The sequence below is a fragment of the Ammospiza caudacuta genome, chromosome 3, assembly GCF_027887145.1.
Source record: "Ammospiza caudacuta isolate bAmmCau1 chromosome 3, bAmmCau1.pri, whole genome shotgun sequence".
NCBI lineage: Eukaryota > Metazoa > Chordata > Aves > Passeriformes > Passerellidae > Ammospiza > Ammospiza caudacuta.
In genome coordinates this window covers 66,518,983-66,533,583 of record NC_080595.1, presented here as the reverse complement: position 1 = coordinate 66,533,583, position 14,601 = coordinate 66,518,983, and the positions used below count along the sequence as shown (strand labels likewise).

At 38.6% G+C, this 14,601-nt stretch overlaps 1 protein-coding gene across 23 annotated transcripts in view; it reads right to left on the bottom strand.

The window, feature by feature from the left end:
* Window positions 1–14,601, bottom strand: part of TRDN (triadin) — a 223,406-nt gene that overhangs the window by 78,847 nt on the left and 129,958 nt on the right. For 10 of the 23 annotated variants that reach the window (XM_058801368.1, XM_058801382.1, XM_058801372.1 and 7 more), the window contains 3 exons: window positions 2,198–2,230; window positions 2,060–2,092; window positions 839–865 (listed from right to left, as the gene is read on the bottom strand). In XM_058801368.1, the coding sequence (XP_058657351.1) occupies window positions 839–865; window positions 2,060–2,092; window positions 2,198–2,230 (93 nt within the window). The remainder of the gene's footprint in view (window positions 1–838; window positions 866–2,059; window positions 2,093–2,197; window positions 2,231–14,601) is intronic. The other 13 variants (XM_058801370.1, XM_058801375.1, XM_058801378.1 and 10 more) reach the window with 4 other exon arrangements.

The following is a 14,601-nucleotide window of genomic DNA, read 5'->3' as shown; positions in this document are numbered from 1 at the left end:
CTTAATTAAATGAACTTCCTAAAACTTTTTCTTTCCCCTCATTTGTCTGAAAGGGAATGCTTATAAAAGTATGGTGGTCATTGACATGAATAAACATGCACTAAGAGTGAAGGGCAGTTTGCAACCTGACGTTCCACTTTCTTGTTTTTGTTTAAGTTACAACTGAGATCATTAATGTTCTTGAGGGCAATTTGGAGCTAGTAACTTACACTGTACAAATGTAAAAACTAGACACTGATATAAAACAATTAAATGTTTGCTATATTTGCTCAGCTTGAGCTTACATCCTTGATGTTTCTCACCAGTCCCAGTTCCCTGTGCCTTGTGGAAAGGAGGAACCTTTGCAGCAAGCATGGATCTCTCACACCTCCTACCTCCTGCCACCAACAGTTCATGGATGAAAAGCAGGCAAAACCTGTTACACCAAACCTCCCTGCAAAATCCCCTAGACTCCTTAAAGACAGCAACTGTTCAGTCACTGGGTGTGTCCTGCAGTTAGAATTGCAAAAAGAGAACTATTACTTTGTGTCATGTCTCGGTAGAAGATTGGTTACTTCTCCTTTCTGCCTGTCACAAAAGCCTTATGGCTTGAGTTAGGGTTAGAAACTGAATTTCAGATTTTTGGAGAATTGTTGCATTGCTAGTCCATGAAAAATTTGAGGAAACAATGCCTGCTTTGAGACGCTACAATGAAGACACTATTATCATTTAAAAGGCTGTTTGCTTCAATTAAACCATACTGTTAAAAGTTTTTTTCACAAGCAGTTTTTTTTCATTACAGTTAAGTTAACAGCAGCATTCTTCCATTTAAATTTTCAAAACCAATCAAATTACTCACCTTTTGACTTTGGAGTTTCTACAGCTGCTATAAAATAAAACATTCACAGAAACAAATTGCATAAAATGAATAAAGGAATTAAAATTGTTCCTAACACCTCCTCTGTTTATCGATATGCTACTAATCTATGCAGAGCAGGAATTCCTTTTTTATGTAGACAAAAAATGACACACAAATGTGTTGCTTGTTTAGATAGTCTCATGGCAGATGACTAATGAACCTGCAGATTAAAAGCAGTGGAAAACAAGGCCAATAGATAAGTTATATATGGAGCTTCAACCACTCTGCTACTTTCAAGTGTAAGGATGAGCCAAGGAGTGAAATAGGCTCCAGAATGGGCAGATACTAAATATAGGTGGAAGGTATGCAATAGAAATTATTTTTTTTAACAATTTCAGAGATTTGCAGAAGCCAGGAATTTTTTCACATTTTTGTTTTGAGTTTATTGAAACTTCTAGAATTGATACAGAGGAGGATCCGGTTCCAAAACTCTTCCTTTATATAAGTTTTCTCAGATAATTTCTTTACTATTCTTCACAATTGCATTAATTAAATCCAAATTAATTGAACTATCACATTTCTCTTTTTTTTTCATTATTCGCACCTTCATTTGAAGTACGGTGACAAGTTTTTATGTTATAGAAAAGGACAGATTAATTTTTCTACAAATTGACTTTCTACTGTAGGTATTTCATGCTCAGAATTTCTATCTGAGAAAATAGAGTCATCTGATGAATGAGTCATCAAGCTTGGCTGTAAAAGGAGAAAATCTTGATGCTCTCCCAAATTTGAATAAACTGGAGAAGTGGGTTCCACTTGGGAACAAGAGCACCTTGCTACAACAATAAAATGCATGGGTACTTGGCATAAATAAAAATTAAACAGCCTACTTTTTTTACCTACCATCCACATTCTGAATCTTGTATTTTGTGTTTGTTTCTCTGTCCATTTACTGTAACTTCCTTTGGAAAGTGAAACCTTTTAAAAGATTAAATAAAGAATTCTTTCCCTCTTGTTCTTCTCAACATTTAACTAGATCTCAGTTCCAGAAGACCAAATGGTTGCTCCACATCCATTCAATTGCTTAAGTAACTTTAATTAAACCACCAAAATTATATTCATGGCTTCCTTTTTTTTTATCCCTCTACGTAATCCTGTCTCAACTGAAAACCAAATCAGATAAATGATACTCTAAAACTTACAGTCTTTTACAGGACTTACCATGTACTTTTGCTTCTTTCTTTGTTGTTTTGCCTGTAAAAGTAAATTTTAAAAAGTATCAAATATTAACTTCTGACAAGTATTAATTTAAAATATTAGGATTGTTTAAAAGTAAGATAAAAAGGAGAGAATATTCACCAGATTCCATTATTTTTTCTTTTTTATGTGGTTCTGGAAAAGAAAAAAAAAGTAAAATGTACATTTCTCTTCTTGTAATGCTTTGTTTGATTGCCTTGGACAATGATTTTTCATGTTACTATTGGCCATTGGATGTGACACATTCCTATGGACTCTCAGTTCAGTGATTCCTTCCCTGCTTTTCAGTAGGTCCTTTATGTTTGTGATCTATCTCTTCAGTGGTTTTTCACGCTGGATAAACAGGGTCAGATTAGCTGTTAATAAGGGAGAGCAAAGGATTCATCTTTTATAAGGTGCTAAAAAGAAACCATAAAAATAGTGTAGGTAAAAATCTGCAGTTTTGCTTCGGGGTGGTTTAAATGGAGGTCTGCAACCCAACTATATGTGCTTGAGGACAACTACATTTTAATGTTAGTTTCTGTAATATCTCTTTCCATGCTGCAAGAATGTGCTTTAACGCCCCCTCAGAGAAGGAACAGGGCAGCCTGCCACAGATAGAGACTGAACAACATCTACCAGCCAGTGCTGACATTCACAGTAGCAAAAAAAAAAAAAAAGTTAAGATTTTTCTGTCTGCAGATGCTTTTAAACAGCACATGGACAGGCTGTGCTGTGCAAGTTTGGATCTACACAGGAACATTTCCTAAATTCAAGAATATCTGGGCTGACTGATCACAAGATAGATGCCAGAATCATCAAATTCAAATCAATAGACTATCCTGAGGTGGAAGGGATATTACTGAGTTCTAACTCAGGATATTCTATGATTCTGTGATTCACAAGGATCATTGGATCCTTCTCCTGGCTCTCCACAGAATAACCCCAACAGTCACACCACATGCCTGAGAACATTGTCCACGTGCTTCTTGAGCTCTGTCAGGCTTGGTGCTGTGGCCACTTCCCTGGGGAGCCTGTTCCAGTGCCCAGCCACCCTCTGGGTGAAAAACCTTTTCCTGATATCCTACCTAAACTTCTCCTGATTCAGCTTCAGGCCATTTCCTCAGGTCCTGTCGCTGTCAGCACAAGGAAGAGATCAATGTCTGCTGCTCTGTTTACCCTCAAGAGGAAGTTGCAGACAGCAATGAGGTCTAACCCCAGTCCCAGTCTGCACAAACCAAGTAATTTCATCCACTCCTCATATGACTTCTCCACTAAAGTATCTTCACAGTCCTCCTCTGGATGCTCCCTAATAACTTTATATCTTTATATTGTGGTGGTCAAAACTGCACACAGGACTCAAAGTGAACGCTTTTAAATACAAGCTCATTGCTTACTGGTATCTGATGACTGTATTTTCTCCAGGCTTATTATAGGTTATATTTGTATTAAAGCTGTGATATAGAGTTTTAAACTAATGTTTAAACAGTTTCCATTCTAGAATCAAGATATAAAGTTCCATGTTCAAAGTGGTTCTGAATGTTGCACCCTCACTAAAAGCAACCTTATTCACAGATGTGACCTATCACTCAATTGAATAAGAAAAAGGAAACAAGACTTGCCAACATAAAATTACTTATCAACAACATTAATATAATATTTCCATTAAATATTAATTTCTAATCAATGTTTATACTGACTGCAAAGTGAGTAAATAAAAGCCATATTTCATGCAGAGCTATGAAAATAATTAATATTTGAAAGGACAGATTGATCTTAAATATGAAAGACCCCACAATTGTTAAGTTTTAAACAAAATTACTCCATATTCCCACCCCAATAAAAGCTTATACTGAACAACATTTCAAAGCAACAAGATTGACTGAAATCATGAACGAGTCTTAATATAGTTATGTAAAGAACAGTTTAGTGTATTGATTACATAACAAGTGTTCAAAATATTGTAGGCTCTTTAAAGACACATTTTATATGAGAAAAGAAATTTTTAGTAGAAATGATGATGGAGCAGTTTTGTGTCATCAAAAAAAAAAAAGTCATGACTGTGATTTTCCCTGCAATATGAAAAAGTCATGGAAATAGAGAGCAAGATGGTATTTTATTACCTGAATAAATGTACTTTCTTGATGGCATCCTACCCTGGGTTGCAATTTTACTAGGTCAAGGAGGAAAACTATAGATAAAACTGAGAGGACAAAAGTTTGGGACTCAGTGGTTTGGCCACTTCAATGCTCTTAATCATGACATCATCTGCAGCTTTGGTTTTGTGTAGCCTGAGTGCTCTTCAGACTCTCCACTTTCTTGCAGATATTTTAGGACTTGTTCTGGAAATTATAATTTTCACTGGTATTGTGGGGGTTTCTATTTGACTATTGCTCAGGACAGCTTCATGGAAACTAAAGAAAATGGAATTCTACCTTTAGTGGTTCTGAGGCAATTATTTTCCTCTCTCATTCTAAGATCTCTCAGCTCTCAGGAGATCAGGGAGCAGCATGATCCTAACGACACTCAAGCAAGTGTTTTCGCAAAGTATAAAATAATCCATTAATTTAGCTTTATTTCACAATTTTTGTTTCCCTAAACTGCAAACATTAAGGAAGACCTATAGAGCTTCTTTCATATTAGTTTTATTTTCAGAGGCATATGAAATAAAATCCCTTTCCATAAGAAAATTTATAAAAATGAATAACAGAGAATTTGACATGAAACATTTCTGGGAAATCTGATATGATATGAAATTTCAGGTGATTCACGTCCTGATATTTGAATGGATTGAACTGAAAACTTTTATTGCATGAGCCATAAACTGCAGGAAATTTCAGACCTAGATCTTTCCTGGTTGCTAAAAGTTATCATTCCTTGATGTCAATGTCTTATTCTTTATTTTTTTGTACTTTCAGTAGTTAATATGACACATGAAAGGATATTGCCAGCTGTAAACACATCAGACATTTACCATGGCATTTGTCATTATTTTTATATTTAATCATTTTTGCATGTATATGCGATCGTACAGCATATTTTTATTCAGGGAAGTTTTGCTGGTAATATAGTAGTTTTCTACCATGCATGGAATTGAGATTTGATTTAGTTTGACATTTTACCATCTTTATTTGCTCTGATGCTTTAAACAAATGGCTTTTATTTTTTATGAAAACTGGCAAAGTTTTTTATAAAATGCTCATAAAACCATACAAATGTGGTTTTTGCTTCATTACTAGTGACATACTCCTAGGCAATTCAGAGTAGGTGGAAGAGAGAAGAAAACCTGAACCTTCCTCTGTAGCCCTTCCCTAAGCCACATAATTCCCTAAAGGAAAAACAGTGCTGAAAAGCATCTAGGCTGGCAAATTTGCTGAGGTGTATTTTAATTTTTAGTTCCAGAATAGACAGTCACAAAGTGTGACCCTCTGCCACCTGACAGGAAATAACAGTTGATTTCCTGTCATAATTTATGTAGGAATGAGCGTGTGACATTGGTCACAGGGGTCTTAGGATGAGGGAAGAGACGAGGATTTGACTCCATATTTCAGAAGGCTTGATTTATTATTTTATGATATATATTACATTAAAACTATACTGAAAGAATAGAAGAAAAGGTTTCATCTCAGAAGGCTGGCTAAGCTAAGAATAGAAAGGAAAGAATGATAACAAAGGTTTGTGGCTCAGATACTGTGTCCAAGCCAGCTGGACTGTGACTGGCCATTAATTCCAAACATCCACATGAGACCAATCACAGATCCACCTGTTGCATTCCACAGCAGCAGATAACCATTGTTTACATTTTGTCCCTGAGGCCTCTCAGCTTCTCAGGAGGAAAAAAATCCCAAGGAAAGATTTCTTATAAAAAGATGTCTGCGACAATAAGTGTTTCTGTGAACCTGTTATTTCCTAATTCAGATAAAGCATTCATGTACAAGAATGGTTCAGGAAAACAAAAATTGTATTGGGAATGACACTGATTGGAAAAGTTTAAATAAATGGCATTCAAAGTGGATATGAAAAAAATATGCTGTTGTGTGGGATGCATCACATGTTAACTAAACAACACCATTTTGTTTGCACTCAGTAGCTGAATAAAAATGGTGCTTTCTGTAGTTTTGTTTATCTTTCACCACAAATATTTCAGTGAAGCCTGTTGTCATATTCCATGCAGTGTCTCAAATACTTAAATTCTTAGCAGAAAGTTAGCTTAGTCTTTTGGTTTTGTAGTCTTGGTTTTATAGACTAGGCATAAAACATCTCAGAACTTCATATCATGTTGGTTAATTAAAACCAAGTAAGATAGAGTGGTAAAGCTCTCCAAGTTACCCTGTCATTAAGAATATTACAAACATAACCATTTAGATAAAGAGAAGATCCCTTTAGTCCCTTCTGCTGATGGGAAATGTTGCAATATGTGTGCAACTGTGTTGTTAGACCTGAGCTAATCCACATGAGAAATTCTGGCATCAAACTAATATGCATGTGTCATATTAACTACTTGAAAGTACAAAAAAAAGTAAAAAATAAGACATTGACATCAAGGAATGGTAACTTTTTCCTGTTCTCCTGCTTCCAAGGAGTATGTGTTCTTCTATATTTCACTGCTATTCTTATTTTCTTGCTCACTGTAGAAAACCTCACCACTGTTTCATGCTTTGATTTATGAAGATCATGAGCTGTGCAAATACATTTCTTTCTGGAATAAGAACACACCAAGGAAACCTCTTACATCATGAAATCATGCCACACATATATTCACTCCTCTGTATCCTCTATATATAATCATCTTTTGAGGAAGGCAACAGTTTTTCCAATGGATTTTTGTGAAGAAAAGGAAAGCGGGTGACAGTTCGCTGTATCAGTATCTTTGTCAGAAATCTACTACCTTTTTGGGAAATATCTGACAAAAATTTTGTGCAAAGAAAAGTTTGGATGAAATGCAACTGCATTTAGTTCCATCTATTTAGTCTGAGGCTTTTCATCACAGGCAGAAAGCAATGGCATCAAAACTGTCCATCATAAATTGTTGGTGTAATATAAGCACATATATTACAGAAAAGTCTAATCCACACCACTGCTCCCCTGCAAATCAAGAGCCATTTTCATAATGATCACAGTGAACTGGATGAGGCCCTTTTATTCCCATTCTCGCAAAGTGAAGTTGGTACCACTTCAAAAACATTAATGCCTGGAAAGATAATTATATCTGTAGTGAAAGTGATAGCCTGGATTCAACAAAGCTTAAGCATGCCCTTGAATGCTTTGCTAGGTGACTCGCATGGTGGATGCAGGAAAGGCTGTGGATGTTGTCTATTTGGACTTCAGCAAGGCCTTTGACACTGCCTCCCACAGCACATTCCTGGAAAAACTGGGAGCCCACAGCTTGGACAGGAGCACTCTGTGCTGGGTTAGGAAGTGACTGGATGGTCGGGCCCAGAGGGTGGTGGGGAATGGTGCTGCATCCAGCTGGGGCCAGTCACCAGGGGTGTCCTCAAGGGTCTGTGCTGGGGCCAGCTCTGTTCAATATTTTTATTGATGGCACAAATGAGGGTTTAGAATCTTTTATTGGGAAATTTGCAGATGACACTAAGCTGTGAGGGTGTGCTGATTTGTTGGGAGGTAGGAGGGCTCTGCAAGGAGACCTGGAATGGTTGGATGGATGGGCAGAGTCCAAAAAGATTAAGTTTAATGAATCCAAGTGCTGAGTCCTGCATTTTGGCCACAATAACCCCCTGCTATGTTATAGGCTGGGGACAGTGTGGCTGGACAGTGCCCAGGCAGAAAGGGACCTGGGGATGCTGGTGACAGCAGCTGGACATGAGCCAGCAGTATGCCCTGGGGACCAAGATGGCCAACGGCTCCTGGCCTGTATCAGGAACAGTGTGGCCAACAGGAACACATTAGAGAATGGAAGGATTAGAGGGAGGTGATTCTCCCCCTGTACTTGGCACTGGTGAGGCCACAGCTTGAGTGCTGTGCCCAGTTCAGGGCCCTCAGTTTGGGAAGGACGTTGAGACGCTCGAGTGCATCCAGAGGAGGCAACGAGGCTGGAGAGGGGCTTGGAGTACTAGGCCTGTGGGGAACTGAGGGAGCTGGGGATGTTCAGCCTGGAGAAAAGGAGACTCAGGGGTGACCTTATCACTCTCTACAACTCCCTGAAAGGTGGCTGTAGTCAGGTGGAAGTTGGTCTCTTTCACCAGGCAACAACTGACAGAAGCAGAGGACATAGTCTTGAGCTGTGCCAAAGCAAATATAGGTTGGACATTATGAAAAAGTTTTTATGGAAAGAGTGATAAAGTACTTGAATGGCCTGCCAGGGGAGGAGGTAGAGTCACCATTCCTGGATGTGTTTAAAAAAGATTGGATGTGGTGCCATGGTCTAGTTGAGGTGCTAGGGGGTGGGTTGGATGTGATGATCTTGAAGGTCTCTTGCAACCTAGTAATTTCATTCTGTGAATTCTGTGATTCTGTGAACTCAAGATGGAGTTAAAGATATGTTAAATCCTTGTAAAAATTGGGCCCAATTCTAACCAAAAGTCTACTCAAATAATTGAATAAGTTCAGAGCTATGACAGTTTGCCAGCATTAGAACAAAGCACCTTAAAATGTCTTTTCTGTAAAGAGTGGACAGAATTCTAGAATCCTTTTAGCTCTGACTTTTTAATTGCACTTAATTTGACCCTCTTTTGGTGATATTATTGTTACTTTCATGTATGAATAAAAATAATTTTTGTAGTTAACTTGCTCCCCCTGCCTTGCTCTTAAAGTAGTGCTGTCTTGGTGTTAGCAATACAAAAGTACTTTGATACATAGCAAATATTTGGTGACAAAAAAAGAAACAAGACTGCATTTACAGTACATGTGTCTTCACACACACTGTGATCTGAAAGGAAATACTGAAAATTATATTAACTCTATAGTTTCCTGAAACAGAGAATACTCTAAGGAAAGCATAAGTGCAAAATAATGTGCCAAGCTATGAGACTGGGAATTTCAACATCCTAGCAAAAGCAGAAAAAAATATCATGAATTTTAGGCCATTTACTCCAAAACATTTAAAAAATTGGTGAATTAATACTGGATTTCAGATTAGAAAGCTTAGTGTAAAATGAGCTATTTCATGCTCTATTTAAATAAATCCTGTGCCTAAAGAATTCATGGTTGTAAAGTAAAATCTTCTAACGTCAGAAAATTCTTCCCCTTACAGGGCATCATCTATTGTGACTTAAGTAAAGAATTCATTTTTCCTTTCCCATTCAGAGTCGGATAATGGCTCAGTTTACATAATCCTGTGGACAATTTAAGACATCATGTTCTGTAATATTTCCTCAGACTTCAACTGGGATGAAAATGTCAGTGGGTTGAAATGATTTGTGGAATACATCTCCATCCACATAATGGAATCCTGCAGATATTAAGTGGCTGAGTGATGGACTACTGCAGCAGCAACAAGGTTTTAGCTGCTGAGGGTGCAGTGCATTCCTGGCAGACCAGGAGCAGAGGCTTCAATAAATTCCTGGCAGACCAGAGCTTCAATGAAGCCTAGTGGAAGCACCCTGGGATAAACAGTTGAGGACCAAGACTCAGTTTCTCCTGTCCTTTGGCATATTGCAGATAATCTCCAACTACTGTGCAAAAACAGGCATGCCTGGAACCATCCCTTTGAAAACAGAAAGAAAATTACTAAAATATATGATACTTACCTTCCCAAAAAGCTAAGGTGGGACAGAGGAAGAATTATGCTAAAATGGACTGAAAAGAAAGCTTTGGTCATTCAGAAGGACTGCAGAATGATCTTGGGTCTAAATCCAAACACCCTGACCAGCAGTATTAATACAGGTAGGGCTTCATTATTTTGTTTGCTACTGCATAAACACCTGCTATCTGAGTGAAGATTTATTTTGTACAGAAATAAACTGCAAAGCTTGTCCTTCTGCATTCAGTAAGTTACGTCTAACATTTTTCACCAAAATGATCGACTGTAAACCCAGAATATAAACCCTGAGAATGGCTGTGCTTATGTTCTGAAAAAATCTGAGAGGGTTAACTTCAAGAAACAGAAAATTGAACTGTCTAGTCCAGCTACCAGAATAATTTTCTTGGTAACATCAGTACGACAGAAATACATGCAGAGATGCTTTCACCCAGGCGCAGTGGCTGCTTATGAAGAGAAATTTCAGGGCACACAGAGGCTCTCAGACATAATATCCTGAAGAAAATGCAGGATGGAAAACTTGACTATGTCCCTACAGAGAGAGAGACAGGTGCCTTTTCCTTTCTCCAAAAGTACTTGCAGGGGTGTATAACATAAACTTGACCCTGATTTTCGAAGTCTCTCATCTTGGGCTGACTACACATATCTACACAAGATGGGAATACATAGTTTGATGGATGATGCAGGGGGTGTGGTGCTGTGAGTAAAATACCTCCCTTGCATGTGACTTGAATCTGAGAAACTTGACAAACAATCATGATTAAGTTTGGCTGTTCCACTCTGTTGCTAAATTATGCCATAGAATTGCTGAATTTTATTAATCTTCTGTAACATATGGGTTTAGCTTTCTATATACTTGTGTTCTACAGGTGATAATTAAAAGATAATCAATAATCCAGCTCCTTGATAAAATTTCTCTACGTTTCAGACATACCTACTGTGCCATAAACTCTTGGGTTCCCTTTTCATGTGGAATAAAAGCTGGTTATACTATATGGCAATAGTTTTCCTGCTGCCATTTTGATTACAATCATTTATCTTGAACCAGGAGTTAAAATAACTTCTCTGCTAAGGAGATAGCACCCGTTACCAATAAAACCAGTAGTTCTTCCTGCTTTGGACAGAGTGATCTCAACTATACAACTCATCCTCTAACCAAATTTTTCAGTATAGCCTGCATTTTAATATTCTGTACTTACCCCATGGACCCATTTCCTACATTATTTCATACAAAATGTCCTCTTTCTGCTTCATACAGTGAAAAGATTGGCCTAATAAAGTAGTAGTAGCTCTGGTACAACTGGCTGTCAGTCTGGGAGATTGGATGCAGCTGACATCTGAGCACTTAAAATTAGCTATTGTATGTCATATTTATTTTATTCTTTCTGCATCCAGACTAAATTTTATTGATTTTCAAGAGGGAAATTGTGCTTAAAAAGAGTTTCTGTTATGAACCCAAAGCAAGTGGTGAATAAGATATTTTTTGCATGTGTGTGGAGAGGAAGATGGGGAAAATTAGGCATTAAGAACCAGTAATTAGGCAGTTAAGTGACAGTACAAAATCTGTTAAACATACTGTAAAATTAATTAAAAATTTCAAGACCATTCCAGGGAAATTCTAAGGATTTAATTTTTGCAGGGTTGAAAAGAGTTAGAACTGGCTTTCAAATCAGGCAAATAATCAGGGGAAAGCACTGTCACTGGTGCTTAGGGAAGGTGCAGGAGTCTTGCCTATGAAGGAGGCCATCTCCTGAGAGGGACTCAGAGATGAGCTGCTCCCATCCCTCTCCCTAGCTATGGGAGTGCCACTAACCAGTGGCACTGAGGCTCCTCACTGCCTGCCAGGGAATAGTCAGCCTAAATCAGGAAATTTAGCTGGAAATGCTCTCTACATGGTTTGAGCCTGTGCTCCCTGCCCTGTCCTGCACCTCCATGCACTAGCTTTTCCCACAGTGTCAAAACAGACCCAGCAAATTTACTAAACCGAGGTGTGATGCCTCTGCCCCACCCAGCAGAATTAGCTGCAGCTGCGGGCCATGGTAAGGATTGAGGCGTGACCCTCCAGAGGGATGGGAATAAGAGGCAGATTTCCCTTCTAGCTGCTCACCACCTACATCCCTGGCTCTGAGAAACCCTTCAGAGAGAGTCTGCTGGGCCCAGCACATAAGGGGTGCCTCAGGAAATCCTGCGAAAGAAACCTGTGTCACTCCTCAGGGCAGAACGACAGACTGATGTTTTTTAAGGGTGGGTCACTCTCAGACCATTTCTGCTTGCACAGCTGGGGGGACAATGCACTGTGCAGAAAAAAAGGAGGGGGTGCTTGCAGGATTCAAAATGGGAACAACATAAAACAGGGTTACTGAGGAAGATGTGTAACAAAACATCTTCAACACCGATTTTTCCCATTAGAATATCATCAATTGCTTATATCTAAGAAACTGTCCTGCTTTACAGCCAAATACTGGGATCTCAAGCCCAGTTTCTGATGAACACCAGAGAGGTGATTTTTTTCAAGTTAGAGAAATCTGGAAATGCTTGAAAATACCCACTTGCAAAATTAAGGGATGGAAATGTATTGAGGCTGGATTCCTAGAGCAGCTGTCATCTTACAGATCCATAAGTTCTCATAGACTTCCAAACACCATATTAACTTTCTTTGTGTTCTCTGTATACGTGTAGGGAGATTAAAATAATGTATGTTGAATTAGGCAGGGATTTCTCAACCAGTGACATTAGGATCAGGAACATATGTGATGTAGATGCACTGTGAGATGACCAGCTGTGCTCTCAGTCTGTTCAATCTGTTAAGAGGAATAAACCTTGAGCTTTAGGCATTCTTGGGTACAGGTTGTGATGTAATAAGATATGTGGAAGAAAATGAAATATGAAATTGGATAATGTATTTAATTTACTGTGCTAATAGGAAGCAGTCTACTTACGATGTTGCCAAACAAGCATATTTCGTATTTTGCCATGGTGAGTTATTCTGGTGGTAAATTAATTTTCAGAGAACTAGAGGGGAAGCTAAAATGTAGACCTCAAAACCTACTGCCCTTTATAATTTTTAAGGCAAACTAGATATTTAGAAATGTGTCAGAACAGACAAATTTATTTTATTTTTCCATAAGAAGCCATGCCAGTTTTCCCCTTTTCTTTTTCTTAAGCAGATTACTGTCATCACCATTCTTGCCAACAAGCAGACTCATTGGAATATTTTTCAAACATGAACACAAATATTGGATGCAAGCAGGTGGAATGAATTAATTATAAGCATATGGTTCTAACATAACGATTTTTACAGAGTACTGTTGAGACTTCTAAGGGTCTGGCAATACAACACACTGTGGTAACAAAGCTGCTTTAAGAAATTATCAGTGACATGAATGTAAATGTTTGTGGAGCCAGCCTCACTGACAGGCTGAACAACCTGCCACACACACATTCCTAGCACAGCTTTCAGCTGTAAGCCATGGTGGTTTGCACTGTTGTGTTAGCAGAGGTGAACGTGGTGTCAAACACAGCAGGCAGGGATGGGGACCGCTGGTGGGGAAATGGTGCTTCCCAGGCTGGTGTCACACAGGGCATGGCACAGCCACACAGTATGTGCTGCAATAGCCCACATGCTCTGGCATTCCAGGCTATGAGTCCTTCTGCGGTAGAGACAACTGCAGGTCTTCCTGGCTTGTACTGATCCTTCACCAATTCCCAGTCACCCCTACTGATGCAAGACATTATTCCCTTTTTTGGTGGAGGAATGGAGGAGAGAGTCTTCGTCATCCACAAGAAGACATCTCTAACTACCATTACATGTGTTTCATATGATTAGATAGAATTTTTGTCAATATGTTTTGCTCTATGTGTGATTGGCTGAAACCTAGGCTGAGATGGCTTTATGCTACGCTGTAATGTAACGCCTCTTTGGCATTCCATTTGGATCAGAGAGCTGAGAACATGCTGTCTCCATTGTCCTAACAATGTACTGAGACTGATGTGTGAAATAAACAGCTCAGGACGCTGATTCGGATTGCCCCGTCTCCGTTCGTGATTGTATATAGCTGCCGCAGCAGAGAGCTCTGAGACAGACTACTGAAACAACCTGAACTAGACAAAGATAGCCAGAAAGCAATCTCAAAGGAAAAAAAGCAGCTATCTCAGATCCATACTGGGGGATCAGCTGGAGGCAAGAAGCAGCAGAGGAAGTGTGGGCTGGCCACTGCTGGGATGCCAGCACCAGGCACAGCTCAATGGCACAGTCTGGTGCAGCACCAGCTATCCTGCTTTAGACTAGAATAATATTATGGTTTTATACTCTCCGCATTTTCGTTTTGGAATTCCTGAGGGGGTTTTTGATAGTTAATATAAAATGTAGTCAAACTACAAATACAATGACTATTCAGGTTGTTATTCAATATATTGGGTTTTATTTAATTAAGAAGAAATGAGATAAGGCATTTTTAAAGATGAGTGTGAAGCAGATGGGATAATAAATAAATAAAAAATATTAGATTTTTACAATCAAATCTAAATTCAGATAGGAATTTCTGCCATTATTTGTTTAAAAAAGTTTGCTTGTCTTTTCAGTGCATATTTATGATTATCCAGGAGCTCCATTTTGACAACCTACTGTGAGATCAGTACTTTTAAATACCAGGTTCCCTTCTCAAAGGCTTTGAACACAGCTTCTCACACAGAAAATAGTTTCTATAAATACTGCTTTTAAAATCAGACTTTACATTCAGATTAATTTTTTTATCTCAGGCCCTATAGAATGGCCCAATGTAGCACCTCACAGCTGCCATGGGAGGACAAG